The 22,563-nt window shown below is 37.2% G+C and overlaps 1 protein-coding gene across 4 annotated transcripts in view; it reads left to right on the plus strand.

Moving 5' to 3' along the window:
• The first annotated feature begins 12,134 nt into the window (after positions 1 to 12,134).
• Positions 12,135 to 22,563, plus strand: part of CYP20A1 (cytochrome P450 family 20 subfamily A member 1) — a 69,625-nt gene continuing 59,196 nt past the window's right edge. Inside the window, exons 1-4 of one of the 4 annotated variants that reach the window (XM_065880271.1) lie at positions 12,135 to 12,331; positions 16,551 to 16,600; positions 17,218 to 17,384; positions 19,327 to 19,469. In XM_065880271.1, coding sequence (XP_065736343.1) covers positions 12,260 to 12,331; positions 16,551 to 16,600; positions 17,218 to 17,384; positions 19,327 to 19,469 — 432 coding nt within the window. In that variant the 5' untranslated portion in view covers positions 12,135 to 12,259. Of the gene's footprint in view, positions 12,332 to 16,550; positions 16,601 to 17,217; positions 17,385 to 19,326; positions 19,470 to 22,563 lie in introns of those variants that run through there. The other 3 variants (XM_065880270.1, XM_065880274.1, XM_065880273.1) reach the window with 3 other exon arrangements.

The raw sequence follows: 22,563 nt of genomic DNA on the forward strand, positions 1-22,563 counted from the left end.
TTTCTACAAATTATAGATTTCCTTATATCCAATTTTCTTCTCAATTGAATCTTTGAGAAATTCTTCCTTTGTAGTCCTTTCCTGTTGCCCATGGTATCTAATACCCTTTTCTTTATAATCGTATGAGTGAGTACAAAATTTATGGCAAGTAAAGGATTTTGTTTAGGGAAACTTTTTGATAGATTTGATTGGCTTGTATTAGGACTTGTAAAAAGTTATAGAAGAATTTTCTTTCCAGTTATTTACAATCCTCTGTTTTATTCAGTAAAAAACCGTTATGTTTTAGGTAAATCACACTGAAATAAACTGATGCAGCAAGTGTAAAGTAGAACATATGCAAATGTGAAGGTTTCCTTTTTGAGGACTTCAGTAACTAGTGGTGAAAATGTCTCAAAACAAGTCAATAGAGATAATTATCATATATTAAGATTTATTTCTTCTGTTTTTTCATTCTATTTTCATTTTTTATCTTATATATTTTAGGAGGTTTCAAGTCAAGAGAAACAAAACGATGGGGTTTTCGTATTTTAAATTTGATTTTTAAAAAACTGTTTCTAAATCAAAACTTTGGAAATGTTTCTTTTGCCTATTTATCTAGAGATTTTGGTATAAGGATGTTTATTTTTAAGGTCACTTAATATTGGTTTTGGAAGTTATTTTGGATGATTATAAGTTACAAAAAAATTTAACTTAGATTATTAGGGGAAAATTCCTAAATTTTTGGTATTTTACTTTGCTACTGTTTAGATGGAGGAGCTAAACAAGCAGTATTTGTTTTATAGCACAAATATGAAGAAGCTTTTTTCACAGTAGACACCCTACCTAGAGTAATAGTAGATGTTCAGAGCAGTGGGATTAACCCTTATATAGTATTTTCCAAAAAGTGAAAACCAAAAATGTAAAATTTTGAGGAAAATCTTTAAGAATATTAGCAACAGTCTAGAAGAATGGAACTTAAAGTTTACTAAATAAGCAAATATAGTAGTAGCATTGGCTGAATAATTCCTCTTTTGAACAGTTTAGACCACTGATTAAAAGTCACTAGATAAAAATCACTGTGAAGATATACCTTGAGGGATTATGGTGTATTTACATAGAAATTATTTCTGTATTGTATAATGGGAGAAATGAACAGTATCATTAGAGTGCAGTAACAGGTGGACATTTCAGATGATGAATATAATTATCTCAGCTGTTATATGAAGTGTGTTGTCTTTGAAGAACTTTTCATCTGCTTTTGTTTCTTGACACTCGTGATAGAAATAAAAATGTCAGCATCCTGATGATGTGGAGCAATTTATACTAAGGAGATGATTTTTTTTTAGAAAGTGAGGTCAAGTATTAAAACATACAATAGAGGTACTCATTTAGAGAATAAAGAAACTTTATAAGATTTTTTTTTCAACTCTTCCCAATCAGTATTCTGTCATTACTTAGATAAAATTGGAGGAGAGAAGAAAAAATAGAGTAGGGCATGAATGAAGCTTGGCCAGTTTAAAATCATATAAGCCTGTGAAGCTCATGTCATCTATGAATCAGTTTCTATTCGTTTCCTTTAGGTCGCAGTGCTTTTTCAGGTCACATCCTTTTGTAGGAGAGAAAATGCCAATTATTCATTTGTCATTAACTAGGCTTCCTTCTTTCTCTATGTAAGGCATATAAAAATTATCCTTCAAGAACTAGTATTGAAAATCAGTTTAATGCTTCTGAAGGAATAAGTGTGCCCTCATAATTAATTAGAATTTAGATTTGAAAGTTAAATCCTTACCGAAGATTTTTTGTATTTTGCTTTAATAGGAGTAAGCAGAGGAAATTGTTAACCTAATACCCTATTTTTATTTAATGATGACACATGGCCTTTGCCTTTAAGTATATTTTATATTGCTATTACTAAAGAAATCACTAATGGAAATCTTTTAATTGAATTTAAAGAGGTTAGCTCCTTTTATATATTTATATTTATAAAGTGAATAGCATTGTCTTTATCACCTTTCCAATGAAAAGATGCAAGTGCATGGACTATATATAAATATTATATAAATATTAAATAATATTATATAATATGTAATGTCCTGTGGGGGTGTGTATATATGAAGGTTGGTCTCTTAAAATACATCATTAAATATGTAATCCATAAATAAGTTCTTAAACCTGTCTTTAGGATATAGTTTTTGACTGATACAAGAAATGAAATACATTTTTTTTTTCTCTAAATCTAATCTGTTGTTTTCCTTTATCAGGCAGACTCATAGCTTGTCCTGACACTATTTTTTTTGTTTTTGTTTTTTTTTGTGGTACGTGGGCCTCTCACTGGTGTAGCCTCTCCCATTGCGGAGCACAGGCTCCGGACGCGTAGGCTCAGCAGCCATGGCTCACGGGCCCAGCTGCTCCGCGGCATGTGGGAATCCTCCCAGACCGGGGCGCGAACCCGTGTCCCCTGCACCGGCAGGCGGACTCTTAACCACTGCGCCACCAGGGAAGCCCTATAGCTTGTCCTAATTACTGTTTCTCTCATCAACTAAAACTGTTCTTTCCCAGTAAGTGACCAGCCTCAAACATTTTTATCACTTTAAACAAATACTGTTCTCAGTATTCTTTTTGCCTTATTCATTTATCATACGTACATTTGATTTGCTTTAAACTTGATCATCCAGAACATTGTTATAGAGAGTTTTCCTATATCAGAGCCCTTGTTGTGTTTTTTCTCATGACATTAGGCAACAATATAGTGTTATCAGTCATCATTGGCCACAACTTTACTTCTTTAATTTGAATCTAGCATTTTCAAGGCCATTGTTTCCTAACTGAGATTGTAGATCAGACTTCTCTGTGAAGTTTTATAAATATACAGAAGTTTAAGCGCTACTCTGGATACTCTGAATCTCTTTACTTGATATTCTTGGTATAAAAAATTGTCTCAGGGTTATTATATTAAATCTTAAAATATTTTCTGCTATAGAAATTATATCCATTCATTTTTATAAATCAGATCCGATATTCACAGGCTTATTTGAAAATAGGTTTAATCATTATCCTTGAAGACATTTTTTCTAAAATTTGCTTGGAATGGCTTTCTTATCTTTGTTTTGCATGCCGTGGAAACAACCAAATTTCCTTTTCAGTTTGCGTTATTCTTATCATAAACTCTCTTCAGACCTTTCACATTTGAAAATTATAAATAAAATTTGCCTCCAAAAAAGTGTTTGCTTGTATTAGTTCCTAGTGGCTATCAGTGAATATTTTGCATATCTGAGTTAGGTAACATTTTAAACTATTAATAAAAAACATGAGTAACAAAATGCTAGATTTAAAACGTAGACTTAGATCTCTTACAGCGTTGAAGCTAGTAATCAGTAGTTTTCCTAATTAAAAGCATTGGATAAATTCCCTAAGCACTTCTGAGGACTTTTGTAGGTATAGCCTCTGTATGGAAATACTCTTTAAGTTTTCATATGGAAAATCTTAGTATTACAAAAAATAAAGCATTAACATTTAAGATATTTAGGCCTGTACTGGAAATGATTCAAATTTTCTACATTAAAAATGTAAGGTCATCTTAGATTATAGGAGTTATGCTTTTCTTCAGTATAAGAAGCTTGTGTAAAAGTGGCTGTCTTATCAGGTACTTTTCTGATACATTGTAGTAATTTATCAGATACATCTTCTTAGATTATCTCACTGACATTTGTCACATGTGGGTGATTTCTAAACACATTGTAGGATTTGGACCTATGAAGCTAATGGCTTTAGTGAAAAATAAAAGGACAGAGATAAAATTGTATTTACTTTTGTCTTCATGCCTTTAATCTTATAACTGAAAATTCAGAGAAAAAGAACAAGTAGAAATTCACTAATTCAACATTTGTTTTCTGTGGTTTAGTTTTAACATGTTTCCTTGGAAACTTATTTTGCAAATATTACCATAATAATAATAACACCACAATATTGTCTCTGAATTGAAAAAGTTACCCATTCATTTTCAAAGTTGACTGCCAGTGGACTTTTGGATGTTTGTGTGTGTGTGTGTTTTCACTTATAATATGATGGCTGTCTCATTATTTAAAATTTATAACTATTTTTGAGTGTACAAACTGATTAGCTATTTATAATACTATTATAATATAGCACTGTAATTTGAGAATAAGAAAACAAGTTAGGATTTAGGTGGGATTGAAAAATAAAATTATATTTTATTGATTAAAATATAGACTTTTAAAAAAGAAGTCTTATTCCAATTGGACCTTTTAAAATTTTATTTTTCTAATAATATATTGCATCTTAATGTGTATAAAACTAGAGTTTCTCTGGTAGCCAGTGTACTAAATAAATAGTTACTGTTAAAATGATATTTTTGTTGTTCCTTATCTTGGAAACATTTCCCCACAATATCTAAGCAATGTGTTTTAAGATTTATTGGGCTCAACCTACAAATTCAACAAATACTCCTTTTGCATTTTGGAGGAAAAAACTTAACTGTGATATACATATTTTGCTCGTCAGAATGCTAAAATTATATTAATCAATAAACACTTTAGAAAGTAGTTCTGGTAAGGAGACATCTGTTGTTGGACTTAAGTGAAAAAATTTCAACCTCTTAGTTTCTTATATAGGGATTAAAGAGAATAACTTTATTCCTTTGGGATTTTAACTGGTTTTCTTGGATATTTTTCAAAGTATTTAATTATAATAGTTTCTACATTTCTTCCAAAATTATGGCATATTACAGTACATCTTACTGTTAAAGATCTTTTATATTTTTGACTTTTTTTTCCTATTATGCTTTTTACTGCTGTCTCCGATTCATAAATACCATCACCAAAAATTTTTTGTGGCTACTGTTTATTTTATAGTTAGCTTTAACCATATGGCTGGTCTATTCTCTTCAGGAATTCCTAACGGGTATGGCTTTCTTTCCCCCAGCTGTTTGCTTTTATAGACTTAGAGCAAAAAAAATTAGCAAAAAATAATGAGAGATCTAGCCAGTCATTTTCTATCAGATGCATTGCTATAGAAGTGAATTCATTAAGACTGAAAAATATTGAACACATATAATTTGTCTCTTATGTCAGTTTTTCTGGGACCCAGATTAAATAGGAGCATTTCAGTGTTATCATAGAAGTGACAGTGACTTGAATGCATACACACACACACACACACACACACACACACACACAGTCAATTCAGAGGAGGATAGATGAAAATTTGGAATTGTTTAAAAAAAATACTTGCAAATCGTGCTGCTACTTAAATATTTAAGGAATTCAAACAGTTATGTAGTTATCGTAAAGTGTTCCTTGTCATTTGTTCTACTGGAATTGACCATGAAAAAGAATATTAAGCCTTATTTATATCCAATTATTGACTGTGCAAACTGTGACTCAATGGATATTTGTATGCCAAAAAAAAAAGTTTTTAAAGTTGAGAAAGTTTTAGACTTAATAAAGATGTATAAATAATTTTGATTAGTATTCTCACTATAATGAAGCTACTGTTAATTTGGTGCAATACATTCTTCCCTTTCTCATCCTTTTAAAATTAAATATATAAGATGTATGTTTTGTTTTGTTACTTTGAATTTTGTTTAAAAATTTTTCAGTGTGTGTATATGAACTAATGTTTGATTTGTTTCTGTATAGCATGAATGAAGATAATAATTGAAAAATTTGCACATTTTTTAGTCCTTTGGAAATTTGTATTCTAACAGTTTTTAAGAATATGCATTTATTTTGTACATAATAAATTTAGCTTTGTATAGGAAAATGGGTTTGAATCAAATAAAAAATGATGTTTTCTTCAGCTGGTTTGTAATTCTCAATTTTATAGAGTCTGATTAGAACTTAGCATTGGCTGAGTTATTTGAGTAGACAAGGGATTGAATACAGTATTTAAGCAGCAAATTGATCCCTGCTTTTCTCATATGAGCAGAATTTCTTCTGTAGTCCTATGTGCACAAGATAAATGTTATGTTAATTGACCAGTTTTTGTTGTATATAACAACAGGTATTAAGCCTTTCGTTTTAAAGCCACCTCAGAAACATGGTTATGAGCTAGAAATCTCCATTTGTAGCTAATCGAATAATACATTAGATTGGTTTTTTTTAAAACACTTATTTCCTTTCACAGTTAAAATCTTTTACTCATCAACTTTGACAGTGTAGATGTTGACCTATTCCTATCCTATACACTTTATATTTGTGGATAAGGGTAACAGATTGAATGTAAGTAACTGTATTTTAGTTTGCTCCATATTAGAGTTCTGGCAGAACAACAGTGAAGGCATAAACCTACAAGGATGAGGGTGTAAGCCTAAAAGGACAAAGAAAATAGAGAAGATAATCAGTATAATTTTGGAAGGTGGAAAATTAATGGATTCAATCTGGATGAATCTAGACTTACAGGGTGCCTAAGATAACGATAGGTACCTAAGTCTAAATCTCTCCACATGTCCTCCAAAAAACTATACAGATAAACAAAAACAAATGTATCCTCAAATATCCCATGCCTTCAAGATATCAAGAAGACAGATAACACGACAAACATCAAATTACTTAAAAATAGAAATATAAAAAGCAAATTCCGGGCTTCCCTGGTGGCGCAGTGGTTGAGAGTCCGCCTGCCGATGCAGGGGACACGGGTTCGTGCCCCGGTCCGGGAAGATCCCACATGCCGCGGAGCGGCTGGGCCCATGAGCCATGGCTGCTGAGCCTGCGCGTCTGGAGCCTGGGCTCCGCAATGGGAGAGGCCACAACAGTGAGAGGCCCGCGTAACGCAAAAAAAGAAAAAAAAAAAAAAAAAAAAAAGCAAATTCCAACAGAGCTATCTCTTAAGTTTCTATAGTAAGCCTTTACAGAAAGCAAGGAGATTCCAGAAAAACTTGAGGGTAGTTGATTAGAGAACCTAAGATTGAGCTATATAAAAAAAAAAAGACTCCCAGAAAGAGAAAGCCCATCCTAAGTGCAAAAATACTGAACAAGAGTTTGAGTGGATCAGAGTACTGCATACAAAAAGTGGACTTAGTGTGCAGGATTTGACATGGCAATCTCAGAAGACATTCTTAAGAAGAATGTAGAAATGCAATTGCTTTGTAGACTAGTTGGTGAAAGAGGAAAAAATGGGGGAAATTTAGGATTTAGGATCCTGCATGCAAGAGAGAAAAATATTGAGAGATATGTAATTCTACCCATCACCCTCATCTTCCCAAAACTAAAATAAAAAAACTACAATCCATTATCTATCATGAACGATGACACGAAAATCCTTAAGTGAATATTAGCAGATCATTTCTAGCAGTGTTTAAGAAGTATAATGCCTCATGACCAAGTGTGGTTCATCCCATGAATTTAAGATTGGGTTAATGTTTAAAATGTCACCTGTTTAAGATAATTCTCAGTAGACTGAAAATAGAAAACTTTCGTAATAAAGTATATTTATGAAAAACCTATAGCTAACATAATATTTAATGTAAAAGACTGAATTCTTCCTAAATTAGGAATAAGGTAAGAATACCTATTCTCACTATTATTCAACATTGTACTGGAGACTCTAGCTAGTGCAATCATGCAAGAAATAAAACAGCATACATATTGGAAAGGAGACAGTAAAAATATCCTTTTGTGGTTAACAAGCATGTAGAAAATTCTAAGATATCTATGTACACAAAACAGTAGAACTTATGTAATAAATGAGCCAAGCAAAGATACAAGGTGAAATACAAAAATAGATCATATTTCTGTATTCTAGCAATAAAAATTGTAAATACAGTTTACAATATCTTGAAAATATTAAATACTTAGGAAATAAAATATTTGCAGGACATGTACACTGAAACTGCAGAATATGGCTGGAAAAGTGGAATAAAAAATAGATTTGAAGAAACTGAAAGGCTGATTCTAAATTTTATAGGGAAATGCAAAGGACACAATGTCAAAACAATTTGAAAAAGAACAAGGTTGGAAGACTTAACTCTGATTTCAAGAATTAGAGCTACAGGAATCAGACATTGTGGATTATCCAGCATAAGGATAGACATGTAGGTCAAAAGGAGTAAATAGAAGGCCTTTAGATGTGGCCATATATATGATGAATTGATTTTCTACAGATGTGCCAAAATAATTAAATGAGGAAAGAACAGTCTTTTCAACAAATGGTGCTGGAACTGATGATTTATTAACTTGAAGCAAATTATAGACCTAAATGTAAAACCTACAACTATAAACTTGCAGATGAACTCATAAGAATACATTTTACAATCTTATGTCACAGCTAAAGAATCTGAGTTTAGGAAAGCTGAATCTTTTATAATGGGCTGCAAGCACACCTTCCTGACCTTTGCCCTGGAGGGAAACATTAATACTGATGAGGAAGCAAACCTGCCTTCTATTCCAGAAGGAGACTATTTCTGCCTTCCAAGTAGTTTGCTGTACAAACATCCTAGAAAAGATACGTCCAGAACAAAATGGCAGTTAATACCTTGCTCTTAAGAGACTCAGTTTCCCAACACTGCCTATCATCTGCTAGGCCTTGTCAGACCACCACGTCTTAAGGACCATAGGGAAGACATAAGCTGCATGAGCAAGTAGCCCAGATCCCCAGAGTATCCACCACTGTCGTACCAGTGCCCCTTCCTCAGCTAACACATTCGGTTTTATAAGTGATCTTGTATGATCAGATGGAGGAGGAAGAAAAGGACCAAGCTTCATTTACAGATGGGATGGCTCAGTATGTGGGGAAAGCCAAAAATGGGTAGCATTGAAGCTTTACTTATGGGTGGTTTTGAAAAACAGTGGCAAGGGAAAACCACCTCCATGGGCAGATCTTTAGTGCTGCACCATGTCATTTACTTTGTGTGGAAAGATAAGATGTGGAAAGATAAGAGACCCAAAGTTAGATTATATACATATATATGGAATCATGGGCAGTGATGAAAGGCCTGGCCAGCTGCTGAGAGACATGAATGGAAAAAGATTTTAAGATTGGAGACAAGAAGGTCTGGGATAGAGGTAGGCACATGGACATGAGAGTGGGAAAGAAGTGTGAAAATCTTTGAGTCACATATTAGCACCCACCATGAAAGAGGCATTAAACAATCAAGTGGACTAAACAACCAATTCAATTCATGTCAGGTAGTCCCTGCACTGGCCACACCAGGGCCGGTGCAATGGGTAGGTACATGAACAAAGTAGCCACAATGGCAGAAATGGAGACTATCCATGGGCTTAACAGCATGAACCCTCCACTTACCAAGGCTGGTCTAGCTATTGCCACCACTGAATGTCCAATTTACCAACAACAAAGATAAATGCTTAGTGCCCAATTCCTCAAGGAGACCAATGGGCCACATGCTGGCAAGTTATGTATTTTGGGCCCCTTCCATTCTGGAAGGGCAAGTTCATTCTCATAGGAACAGACATGTGTTTTATGTACATGGTTTGCCCTTTATGTCTACAGGGCCTTAACCAGCACCATTATCTTAAGGGCAGTGGAGTATTTGATTCATTGGCAAGGGATTCCACATAACATCACCTCAGACCAAAGGACCCACTTTACAGTAAATAAGTGCTGGAGGGAGCCCATGACAATGGAACTCACTGGTCATATCACATACATCACCCACAAGCTGTCATCCAGATAAAGCATCAGAATAGCTTGCCGATGTGACCTGGATAATTAGGAAGAGGTACAGCTGCCATTACACAATGGAATATGTAATAGTGTAGAGCCCAGGTGATTTACTTGGGCACTACTTTGTACTTCTTTGCCCAATTGTGACTGCAAAGAGAAAAACCATAGTCTGAGAAGTACATGATTACCAGGTACTCAGGCAGTTCAGAATAATCCAGTCATTCTTCCAGACTAATCAAGCCTCAAGACTTGGGAGCTGAGTAAAGAGAATCTACCATGGATAGCAGAGAAAGAAGATTATAAGTATCAGTTGTGGCCCTCAGAAAAACTACAGAGGCTAACTTCCCTTCCAAGTTTTTTCTCAGGAAGAGAGTAAGGTGGGTGTGTAGAAAAAGGCCCAGCAAAGCCCAATCATCGTGGGTAATTCTCATTCCAAACTTCCCTAGTATGTCATCAGAGTAATGGACAAGCAAGATATTGTGTGGAATACCATTACAAATAAGTTAGAAATTTTATCTTATTATGTCACAGAGGAGAACTGACGAAGTCCTGTTCTGGAGTAAAACACTGATGGTGTAATGCTGTCTCTACTAGGTAAAGGCAAACTGTATCTGTTTATCCTTATTCATTAGAATTGAGAAAAAAAATTTGCACCCACCAAACAGGCAATTTAATGGCAATAATAATTACCATGTGGATCAGAGTCCCAGCAGGAGACAGATGGCATGCTGAAACCAGTAATTAAAAGAGAGTTCAGTAAAGGAAATATTTATGAAGGTGTGGGAAAGGTTTAAGGAAACCACAAGGTTTCAGTGCTCCAAGACTAGCAGCAGAGGTGAGCCGTCACCAACCCTAAGCCTGAAGTGGCAAGAAGGGAGTTCCATTTCCTAGAAAGGCTATTTGTATGGGAAGGGCCATATGACAGGAGCTATGGTAAACAGTGAGTCCACAGCATGAAAGCCAGTAGAATGACTATCTTGACTTTACTTTCCTCTCATCCTGTCATCTTATGCTACTATTTCCCGTTGGCCAAATCCAACCAGAATTTGGATCAGAGGGCTAGGGAACCCACTGAGTGTCCTTTTATATGGACAGTACCACCTATAGAGCAGAGCAAGACAGGCCCATGCTTGGGAGTTACCCACATATCACAAATCCATAAAAAAGTTAAAGAACGCATGGGCAAATCAGTATTCGATGGTCAGTCAGGATTTGGTGGTTAATCAGGATTTTGTGGTCAATGAAACTGTTAACATCCATTCTCATAGCTAATACTGCTCAGGCTCCAGGGAAATTCTTCATATCTCACATTCTATATCTTTGAAATATTATAAAATGTGACTGCATCTAAATGCTATAAAGGTTTGTAGGCTGTGCTGCTATAAAACTGGAAGAGAATATAACAGTGGAAAGAGTATTTGAGCTTCAGCAAGTCGATAAAAATAGATAAATTACTTTAGCCAATCTTTGTTCTCAGCAGAAACACAATAGATTTTTGCATAATGAAACATTATTTCTTCTCTTAGGGTTCCATTAGTGGACTGGAAGTACTCAACAATTATTGTGGTGACCACAGTGGTTGCAATTGGCAGCTTAGGAACACTTTTCCATATTAAATTACTGTTTCTTTTAAAATAATATATATGTAGGTCTAGATATGATGTGAGTAAAGTGTGGTACCACTTCTTTATATTACCCTACAGATCTAGTTATCGCTTTAAGAGATGGTGAGAATCACAATATAAGTGATACAATTGTTATGATAAATTTAAACTGTTTTATAATATTTGCTGCAATAACAATGTTACCATATGCAACAACTCCATTACAGTTGAACACAATAGATTAAAGTCATTGTTCATTTCTGAAGCTAAAGATTACTTTAAAAATTTTATTGATAATTCCAGTTGCTACTGCCTCAACAGAGCAAAATTTCTTCAATTTGAAAGAATTAAGAAAACTATTCTATACATAAATTATGCTTCAATAAGCCTGAGATTGTTTTAAGAAAATCTATCCAAGAACCACAATGACCGAAGACAGGATAATTTGGCATTTCTGCAGACAGAAGACAAATGATGTCAAAAATCTTGACTTTAAAAATAGAGATTCTTCTGAAGTAAAGGGAAGAAAAATAAATTTTATGAAATAAATATATAATGTGTGAATTATGTATCTATATTTTATATTTGATCCAAACACCACTAGATTATTATAGAACATCCAGACATGTGCAATAAAGTTCAGTTAGATTTTGTTATTACATATATTTTAAATCTACTTGGAAAAGTGTTGGTCGGGGCACAGCGATGATAACGCCTAATGTTTTCTCCAAGCCAGGGTTCCTCCTCCCCCAGCAACTCGATCCCGGAGTCGTGGGCGTGTCTGGAGTCTCGGGCGTGCCAGGAGTCGCGTCCGCCGGAATCCCGCCTCGGGGCGCGGCTCCCATCTCCCAGAGCTCCTCCGCGCTCCCTTGCTCCCCTCGCCAGCCCTGTCGGCCCAGGCCACGCCCCCAGCGGTCCATTCGTTCGCTCGTTCCGCGGGCGCCCCCGCACACCCCTCCGTTGCGCGGGTCCCAGCACGCTGAGGCGCTGCTGCCGAGCGTGGAACCCAGACGTGGCTCCCGGGCGGAGGAGCCATGTTGGACTTCGCGATATTCGCCGTTACCTTCTTGCTGGCGTTGGTGGGAGCCGTACTCTACCTCTATCCGGTAACCGCCGGCTCGGCCTCGGTCTCGCCCGCATCCACGTCGCCCTGCCCGCGGCGGGCCGCAGGGGGCGGGCCCGGAGTGGGTGCGGGGAGAGCTCCTGCTGCGGTTCCGGCTCAGTCCAGCTCCGGGGCATGTGACGCTTCGCGGGCGCGCGCGGTGCTGGCGCTGAGGACGGAGCGGCGCGGGCCACACGGCCGCCTTCCGACGCCGAGTGAGGCGGGCAGGTGGTTCAGCAGCGCGGATGCGGCCGCCGGGGGCTGAGGGCTGGTCCGCGGGTCCGGCTTCCCTGCGCCTGCCCTCGCCACGCCACTGTTAAGGGCGGGTCTGAAGCGCTTTGGTGGCTTTCGGGCAGTAACTCTGCCCACTCCAGTTCCATTTTCTAGTGTGCCTGGGAGGAAACTCCAGGCTGCTCCACGCCTTTCCCCTTTCCCAAGGATTCTCCCCCAGTGTTTCTTTTGTCGTCTACTCTCCCATCTGTCTTTCGACTTTCTTTCCTGAAATCCAAAGTCCTTAAGGTCCAGACCGGGTCTTGCTCCTCGCAGGGCCTCACGGGCTAAATAAAGCGGTCGTGGAAGGATCCCTGTGCAGGGGGAGGTTAGCTGTGAGCTTCACCTAGCCTAGTGCTTTATCTCTGAATCTCCTTCCGGCCTTCTTTCTCTTCTTGCCTTCTTCAACCCCAGAAGGTGGTTCTGAAAACAAAGGAGCTAATGGATGAGGGATCATCTACAAAGCAAGGTGGTGGTTTTGTAGAAGTTGTAAAGCAGCAGCACAGTGCCAAATACATCACTGGCAATGACAGAACACCTTAAATATTCTCGCTGGTAAATGGGTTGGATTGGAGTATTGCAACTGCACAATCTGGAACTTTCAGTGAATCTTATTTTCTGAGAAATAGCCATCTGGAAGGTTAGGAGAGTGCGGGAGTAGGGAAATGAGATTACCAGGCAACTCACTTGAGGGTCATGAAATTAAAATAAGACTAGTCATTATGGATGTGTTTTTCCCCAGCAGTTTTTTTTTTTTTGCGGTATGCGGACCTCTCACTGTTGTGGCCGCTCCCGTTGCGGTGCTCCGGACGCGCAGGCTCAGCGGCCATGGCTCACGGGCCCAGCCGCTCCGCGGCATGTGGGATCTTCCCAGACTGGGGCACGAACCCGTGTCCCCTGCATCGGCAGGCGGACTCTCAACCATTGCGCCACCAGGGAAGCCCTTCCAGCAGTTTTTCTTCATCTATGTGGAAACAGGGGCAGTTGACAGAATATTGGGTTTAATTAGAATTGGTGTTTTACTAGGTGCTTTTGACAAAAGGATATAGGGCAAGGGAGTGGTTATAATGGACCATGGAATCTCAGCTGGAGAGAGTGGAAAATGAGTATATGAGTGGGTGGGTTAAAAGTCCTTTTGGGGTAAAAATAGTTTTTGGAGTCAAGATGTTAAAAATAGTGAAAAGGAAAAATAGGAGGTGCTTGGAGATTTGGATGCTTGATGTTAAAACTCTGGAGATGGTGAAGTTATTGGTAATGTCAAGACCTAGTGTACAACCATAGGAATGAGTGGCTGAGATCAGGTGGAGTTTTGAGTTGGGGACAGATGGGTCAGGAAAGAAGATAAACTTCTGTAGGAATAGGAGTCTGGGGGACGAGGGAAGACCTGGGGATGGTAGTCCTGGGCTTAGTATGGTGTCTAATGTAGGTAAGGAAAAAGGTCATAGTAACATTCTGGATGGTCTCAAGGTAGATGATAGTGGTGAGGCTACGATTATCAGGGAGTTTGGCAGGGTCTTGCCAGGTGCATGCCAGTTTGGGGATCTCATCAATTTAGCTATGTGGAAGATGTGGATATAGTAAAGGGCAGGAGAGCATTTTGCCTGGTGTTCTGGGGCTCACTCTTCATTTCTCCTCTTGAAGGGTGGAGGTTGGTGTAGGAGCTGTCTTATGCAAAGCGCACAGACTTCTGAGGAAAATACATTTTTTGAGGTCTTGCTTGTGTGAAAATCTTTCTGTTCTAGCTTCACACTTGAATGATAGTTTGGCTTAGTGTAAAATTCTAAGTTGGGAATAATTTCCCCTTAGAATTATAGGGGCCACCACCCACCAGCCGGTTGTTCCTGAATCTGTAGTCTCAAGGTCTCTTTCCAGAAGGATGGTAATCACAAGGATGGTGTCTGAGGGATCTGTATACTGGCTTTTTGCTAATGGTTAAAATCTTGCCTCTTACCCCTGCCTTTCTGGTTACTGAGTGCAAATGTGATTGCTTCTTGTGGAAATTCTCCTCTGCAGACCCCCAGAGGAGGCCTCACAACTACGTAAATTAATCACTACTCCAACAGCTTAACACTTCCAAAAAAATTGGTTGGATTGTTCGTCCACTGTTGTCTCCTCCCATTCTCTTTATCGGTATTTTCTCCTTTTTTATATCTTCACTTTCATTTTGTGGGATTTCAGGAAGAGATCATTGATGAGTGTTATCAATCTACCATGTTTAAAGAGAAGTCAGGAAGCTTGTTTCAGTCAATAATTTTAACCTAGAAAATAAAAAGTTGGCTTCTTTTATATGACTGACTTTTTCTTTTTCTAATTGAGTTCCTTCCATCCTTTTCCCCACTTTTTATAATATCAAACTTGACAAGTATCCATTATTGATGAGACTGTATGACAAAATTTTACATTGTAGGTTTCATTGTCATCAGTTAAATGCAAGTTGCACATACTATAACCTAGATAGTATTTTTTTTTTTTTTGGAAAGATTATCACTTCAGACTACTACTTTTTTTTGTTTGTTTTAAATTTATTTTTATTTATTTATTTTTGGCCACGTTGGGTCTTTGTTGCTGCGCATGGGCTTTCTCTAGTTGCGGCGAGTGGGGTCTACTCTTCATTGCGGTGCACAGGCTTCTCATTGCGGTGGCTTCTCTTTTTGCAGAGCATGGGCTCTAGGTGCGTGGGCTTCAGTAGTTGTGGCACACAGGCTCAGTCGTTGTGGCTCGCGGGCTGTAGAGCGCAGGCTCAGTAGCTGTGGTGCATGGCCTTAGTTGTTCCGTGGCACGTGGGATCTTCCCGGACCAGAGCTTGAACCCGTGTCCCCTTCATTGGCAAGAAGATTCTTAACCACTGCATCACCAGGGAAGCCCCTAGATAGTATTCTTATAGGATTTAGTACAAACTGTTAAACTCTTCAGTTAGTATCATTCAACCTAGTATCTCTCTTTTGGCATACATACCCCAAAGGAGTAAAAAAGTAAAGTATAAAGATTTTCATGGCACTACGTATAACAATGAGAAAATGAAAGAAAGAAATAGCCTAGATGTTTTATAACACTACAGCAGGAAGATGATTACACAATTCTGGATACATAGTGGAACACTGTTTAGCCTTTAAATGTTCAAATAAATAAATATTCATTTATTTGTATAATGTTAAGTAGGGGGGAAAAGGGCAGAATGTCAGACAAATAAACTCTGATTAGTACTAGCTAAAATCATTGACAAAATTCAGAATTGATTCTGGAGTTGACTATTTTAGGTTATTTTTCCTATAAATATTTAGTTTATTTAAAAATAGTTTTACAAGATATAAAAGTAATACGCTTGTTGTGAAATAAAAAAAAGACACTAGCCTCTAAACCCAGCGACCATAAACCCAGTACAAAATTGTAAAACATGAAAATTCCCCCAACTTTTTCATAGTTCATTCCTCAGAGGTTCTCACTTTAACAATTTGCTATGAATTATTTTGTTATTTACTTCTATACCAGACACCTTTCTGACTGTATGACCCTGATAATAATAACTGCATTAAAGCAAATGTTGAATATCACATTGTATTTTGGTAAATTCTTTGACTAGAAAGAGAAGAACTATTTTAGGAATGAAACTATTATAATCATGACATTGATTTTTTTTTGAAAGCCAAGCCAGATGGGACCATATATAGTCTCAGAACAAAGAAAAATGTACTTGATTATGTATTAATTGATGAAGAATGGATGTTAAATTCGTCAACACCTTCGTTTAGTTGATAGAGAGGAGGAATATTAGGATAATGCTTTTCAATACAAAGAATCCAGTTTTTGTATTTTAATATAGAAATAATCTCTGAGATTCAACCAATTTGGAAAACCATCATTTAAGGTCCTGCAGATGTCTTGGGAAAATGCATCTGACTTATGGGATATGTGATAATTCATTATACTAAACTTCTTAAAATTTTTTCCCTAAGGCTTCCAGACAAGCTGCAGGAATTCCAGGGATTACTCCAACAGAAGAAAAGTGAGTTGTTTTTTTAAATCAAGTAGAGTCAACTCTTAATTTTGGATCAAAACTAAACCATATCTTTAGATTACTCAGTTTATTTCATTCTTTTGTTTTCTCTAAACTTATCTCTGGGCATACTACCTAAACTTTGTTAAGAACAGAAAGGAAGCCTGTATAAATCAAAACCTTTAATTTCTTTCACTTCTGTTAGCCAGAGAGTGTTGAAAATAGAAAGAAAGGATTAAGATAGAAGGAAATAAGAAAAAGTTGCCATAGCTGATTTAAATTAGTCTGTGATTTAATAGCCAATGACGGTGTCCATTGCTATCTCAGAATGAGTTGCTGCAAAAATTGGATAGTTTTCCAGTGTCTAAGTCAGATGTTCCTCATGTACCTTTTTTATTTGGTATGAAGTGTTATGAATTCTCAAAATATCAGACAAATCCATATCCAAATGTAACTACCGAAAGAGAGAAGTCAAATATAATTCAGTTTTGGATTTTGCAGTAATTTGAATTTTGTGTATTTTTGCTCTCATCTGTTGACACAGTTAATTCAGAGTCAACTAGTATTGTTTTTCTGATTCTTCCATGTTAAATTGATTATTTTGTCAAATGTTGCTCTTTTTTCAGAGATGGTAATCTTCCAGATATTGTGAACAGTGGAAGTTTGCACGAGTTCCTGGTTAATTTGCATGAGAGATATGGGCCTGTGGTCTCTTTCTGGTTTGGCAGGCGCCTTGTGGTTAGTTTGGGCAGTGTTGATGTGCTAAAGCAGCATATCAACCCCAATAAGACATGTAAGTTTAATTTTCTTTTTAATTAGAGTAGATGTCTATAAATGAAGATCCATACATTGTTCTTAGGAATAGCTAACATTTATTAAATACTTTGTATTATATGCCAGACATTGTGCTGAAGTCTTTATATTAATTACTTCATTTAAGACACAGTATTGTAAAATGATTATTTTCTTCCTTCAGTTTATAGATATGTATGAAAAAAATCCCAGTGTAAATGCCAACAGGATTTTTTTGGAACCTGAAAAACTAGTTCCAGGGTATGTCTGAAAGAGTAAAGGTACAAGAGCAGTTAAGAAACATCTAGAAAGAACATTAGTGCGGGAGATTCTTGTACCATCAGGTCGAACAGTGTATTATAAAACTTGATTAACTTAAAGAATCTTGTACTGTGATAGGACTAGATGGTTTGATGGAATGGAGTAGGTAGCCCAGTAGACAAACCGAGTATATATGATAAAGGTAGCATTTTATGATAAACGGGAAAGGTAATAAATGGTTTGGGAAAACTAGTTAGCTATTTGGAAAAATAAATCTCAGTCCCTGTCTCACTCTTTATATCAAAATAAATTAGAAATGATTAAAATTTGGAGTCATAAAAGTAATAGAAGAAAAAATGGTTAAATCTTAAACTTTTTTGAGGGGGTTGTTGATAAGCCCTTTTGTACCCTGACATGAGATCTAAGAGCCATCAATCACAAGATGGGTAAATCTGTCTATATAAAAATGAAAAAATTTCAGTACAATAAAAAACACCATGAAAAAGAGAGGAAAATGTTGGCCACATACTATATTTCTGTAAAATAAAAAGGTACCATGAAGAAGTTTAAAAGAGAGATGGGGGAACTATTTACCACGTATATATATATAAAGTAAATGAAAACTAATAAGAAAAGTAAAATGCAATTGTGGAAAAATGGGCAAAAACAAGGTAATTAAAAAAGAAGAAATAAAAATAGCCAGTAAGCAAATTAAAAGATTTCAATCTCACTAATAATCAGTGGGATGCAAATAAAAATGAGATTTTCACTCATCTGACTAGAAGAGATGAAAAATGTTGGGAAAACTCATTGTTGGTGAGGGAATGGAGAAACGTGGAATATAAATGTTTTACAAGCTATCTGGAGAGAAGGTTGGCAGTGACCTTTGACTTATCTTAAGGAATTATCATCAGCTGATAATCACATAGATGAGAAAAGACATTAGTATTATTCATAATAAAAACTTAAAACTTTTTAATGGCTGCATTAAAGGATACATTCAGGCGTTAATATGATGATATAGGTTTATTTTATTTTGTTCTTCAGATACTCATATAGCAATTTCTATATGCCAGCATTATTGTAAGACCTTAACACACGTTAACTGATTTAATCCTCAGAACACCTTATGAAGTACGTATTATGATTATCCCCACTTTACAGAAGAGAAAACTGATGTACAGCGAGGCTAAGTTATTTGCCCAAAGTCACACAACTAATTAGTGATGGAGCTGGGACTTGAACCTAGGCTCTCTGGGCTGGGTCTGTTTTCTGTTTTTTCTTTTTTCTTTTTTTTTTTTGCAGTACGCGGGCCTCTCACTGTTGTGGCCTTTCCTGTTGCGGAGCACAGGCTCTGGACGGGGCGCAGGCTCAGTGGCCATGGCTCACGGGCCCAGCTGCTCCGCGGCACGTGGGATCTTCCTGGACCGGGGCACGAACCCGTGTCCCCTGCATCGGCAGGCGGACTCTCAACCACTGCGCCACCAGGGAAGCCCTTTCTTGCCAATTTTTATTGCCTCTTGAACTGTTCACATTTAGGAAAGACAAGGGAGTTGTGAAAAAAAGTTCATAGTCTCTTGGCTACAGTCCCGTACCTCCCTGATCTCTGTTCTTTTGCTGGAGATTTATTTATTTTTTGAGTGATTACTTTGCCTTTGAAATGTTTAATTTGTCTGTTTCAGCGGACCCTTTTGAAACCATGCTAAAGTCATTATTAAGGTATCAGTCTGATAGTGGGAACGTGAGCGAAAACCTCATGAGGAAAAAAATGTACGAAAATGGTGTGACTAATTCTCTGCGGAGTAATTTTGCTCTCCTGCTAAAGGTAAGGTAGTTTGTCCTGGAGTTCTGTCATACAGATAATAGTATATGGATCTTCCTCGAGTTACGATGGGGTTATGTCCTGATGAACACATCGTGAGTTGAAAAATATCCTAAGTTGAAAATGCATTTAAATACACCTAACCTCCTGGACATCATGCTTAGCCTAGCGTGCTTTAAACATACTCAGAACACTTACGTTAGCCTGCAGTTGGGCACAATCATCTCACACTAAGCCTATTTTATAATAGAGTGTTGACTAGCTCGTGTAATTTATTGAACACTGTACAGAAAGTGAGAAATAGATTGTTGTCTGGGTACAGAATGGTTGTAAGCTTATGGGCTCTTTGCTCTCATGGTCCCATGGCTGGCTGTGGGCTATGGCTGCTGTCGCTGCCAGCGTCACAAAGTGTCGTACTTCATACGCTAGCCCAGCAGAAGATCAAGATACGTTCAGAGGACTGTTTCTACTGAACGCTTATGGCTTTTGTGCCATGGTAACATTGAAAAATTGTATGTCGGAGACCGTCTGTATATTTTAACTATTAGTGTGTCTTTGTCTTTCCTACTCTTTTCTTACCTGTCTTTCTAAGCTGAATTTTACTCTTTTTTTGCGGGGGCGGGCCGCACTGCAAGGCTTGTGGGATCTTAGTTCCCTATCAGGGGTTGAATCCATGCTCCCTGCAGTGGAAACGCAGAGCCTTAACCACAGGACCGCCAGGGAAGTCCCTCTAAGCTGATTTTTATTCTCCTGAAATTCTAAAATGAAACAAAAACAAAACAAAAATCTTAACATCTAGACTCCCTATGTAAGTTGGAATGATGGGAGCAGAGAGAACCTGAAGACATTTTATGTATCAGTAGATTTGTCCATTGTTTTCAGACCAGACTAAACCAGCATTTCCTAAAATATGGTCTGAACTCACCTGAAACACTCCTTCTTGTTTAAGGTGCAGATTACTGGGCCTTTACTTGGACAAACTGAATCACTGGGAGTGGCACCTGACATTTTTAAGAAGCTCAGCAAATCATTTACAAAGGTTGAGAACAATACTAATCCGTACCGTTTCCTTTTTGTTTCTAAAGACCCTTAGCCAAGCCCTGTGCACTGCCTCACAGTTCCTTGTGCTCCCACAGGGCTGTTGCAGACCTTCACCCTTATTCTAGTACTGCCAGTCCTACCAACCCCTTTGCTTGCTGTAGATGTCCTAGCCTCCTGCTTTGCTGAGACTATGGAGTCCTTTACATGTGAACTCCCTCAGTAGCCTGTTCCCCCACCAGTAGACTCTGTCCATCACAAACCTTGGTTCTTTTTTCTTATTTTAAATCTTGAAGAATCCTTCCTTCTGTCCAAAGCTAATCTATCCATTTGTGCCATTTAAAAATAATGTAATATATAAAAGTAATATATAGTTGCTAAAGAAAACGTGGAAAATCTGATAGTATAAAGAAATCACCCATAATTTGACTATAGATATTTTATATGGTTGAGATCATATTGTATGTACAATTTTATATACTTTTCCACTATAAAACGTATCGTAAGCGTTTCCCCATCGTTAAAAAATTTGCAGGGACTTCCCTGGCCGTCCAGGTGAAGACTCTGCACTTGCACCGCGGGCGTGGGGTGAGGGTGGGGTGAGCATGGCTTCGAGGTTCCATCCCTGGTTGGAGAACTAGGGTCCTGCATGACCTGTGGCTCGGCCAAAAAGAAAAAGAGAAAAGAAAAGAGAAGAAAATTTCCAAAAATAACTAAAATTATGCTTTTTCTGCTAGTCACTTTATAAAATATGGAAACATTTAGAGAAGCCCTAAGGAAAAAAAAAAAAAACATTTTTACTGCTGTTCATTCCCCGGTGATAACCATGTTTAACATTTTAAAATACTTTGCATCATTCCAGTCATTTCTGTGTACAGTAGAATTTCAATCAGCATTATACTATATAGATAGTTTTAGACTGCATTTTTATTTACCATTATATGATAAGTATTTTTATAACAGTAAATATTCTTAGAAAATTACATTTGAAAAGAGTCTCTAATGTCACTTTTACCTTCTGAATATCTTTCAAATTGCTCTACTCCACCAGCACTGCTCCCATCCTGGTTTAAGCTTCCATCATCTTATGTGGATTGCTTGTTTCTCTGCCTTCTCTCTGCCCTTCTCCAATTTCTACCCTCTGTTAGGGATTCTTAGGCTTCTTTTAAGACATGTACCCCTTGCAGTTGTGGTGAAACCTACAGACTCCTTCGGAGAATAGCATTTGAAAATGTGAAACTACAAAGGAAACCAATATAGTTTTTATTTTGTTGTATGTTTAATGTAGCTTCTTGGGAAGTAGTAGTATTGTATAGAGCAGAGACTTTAAGCTTGGGCAAAAGGCTTTGAATCTTATTTCTGTCATTTAGTATCTGCATGATTCTTTGTGTGTTACTTGGCCTTTGTGAGCTTTTATTGCCTCTTTTTTTCTTTTTTGGCCACTCTGCAGGGATCCCTTAGTTTCCCGACCAGGGGTCAAACCTGTGCCCCTTGCGTTAGAAGCACAGAGTCTTAACCACTGGACCATCAGGGAGGTCCTCTTGCCTCATCTTAAATCGAGGATAATAGCATCCACGTTACAAATTTGCTGTGAGGATTATATGAGGTCGTGATGTAAAATACCTAACAACAGGTCTTAGAACAGAGTAACTACTCAAAAAAATACCTTTCCTTCCTTTGTTTGAGAAGTAGATTTTCCTGCTGTTTGTTTGCTGCTCCCCCCGCCTCCCAACGTTCTTCTGTTCTGTTAAAATTTCTTCTTTCTTACATTTTTCCTCCTCCTCTGAAACTACACCTCCTTAATAATGCTTCCAATTTAGTTAATGCGTTCCTTCTTTCATGCAGGGTTTTTATAGTTGATGGGCCTATATCTGTCCCATTTGGAGGGTTACATAGGAGTCCTTACTGTTCTATATAGATTAAACCCACATTCACTCACAAGTACACAAATACACCCCACTGACTTTCACATTATATATGGTAAATAATTTTAAAAATCATGGAAAAAAATTTTTTTTTGAATTTTATTTTATTTATTTTTCTATATACCAGTTTCTCG

Source organism: Phocoena phocoena, chromosome 7 (assembly GCF_963924675.1).
Source record: "Phocoena phocoena chromosome 7, mPhoPho1.1, whole genome shotgun sequence".
NCBI classification, from domain to species: domain Eukaryota; kingdom Metazoa; phylum Chordata; class Mammalia; order Artiodactyla; family Phocoenidae; genus Phocoena; species Phocoena phocoena.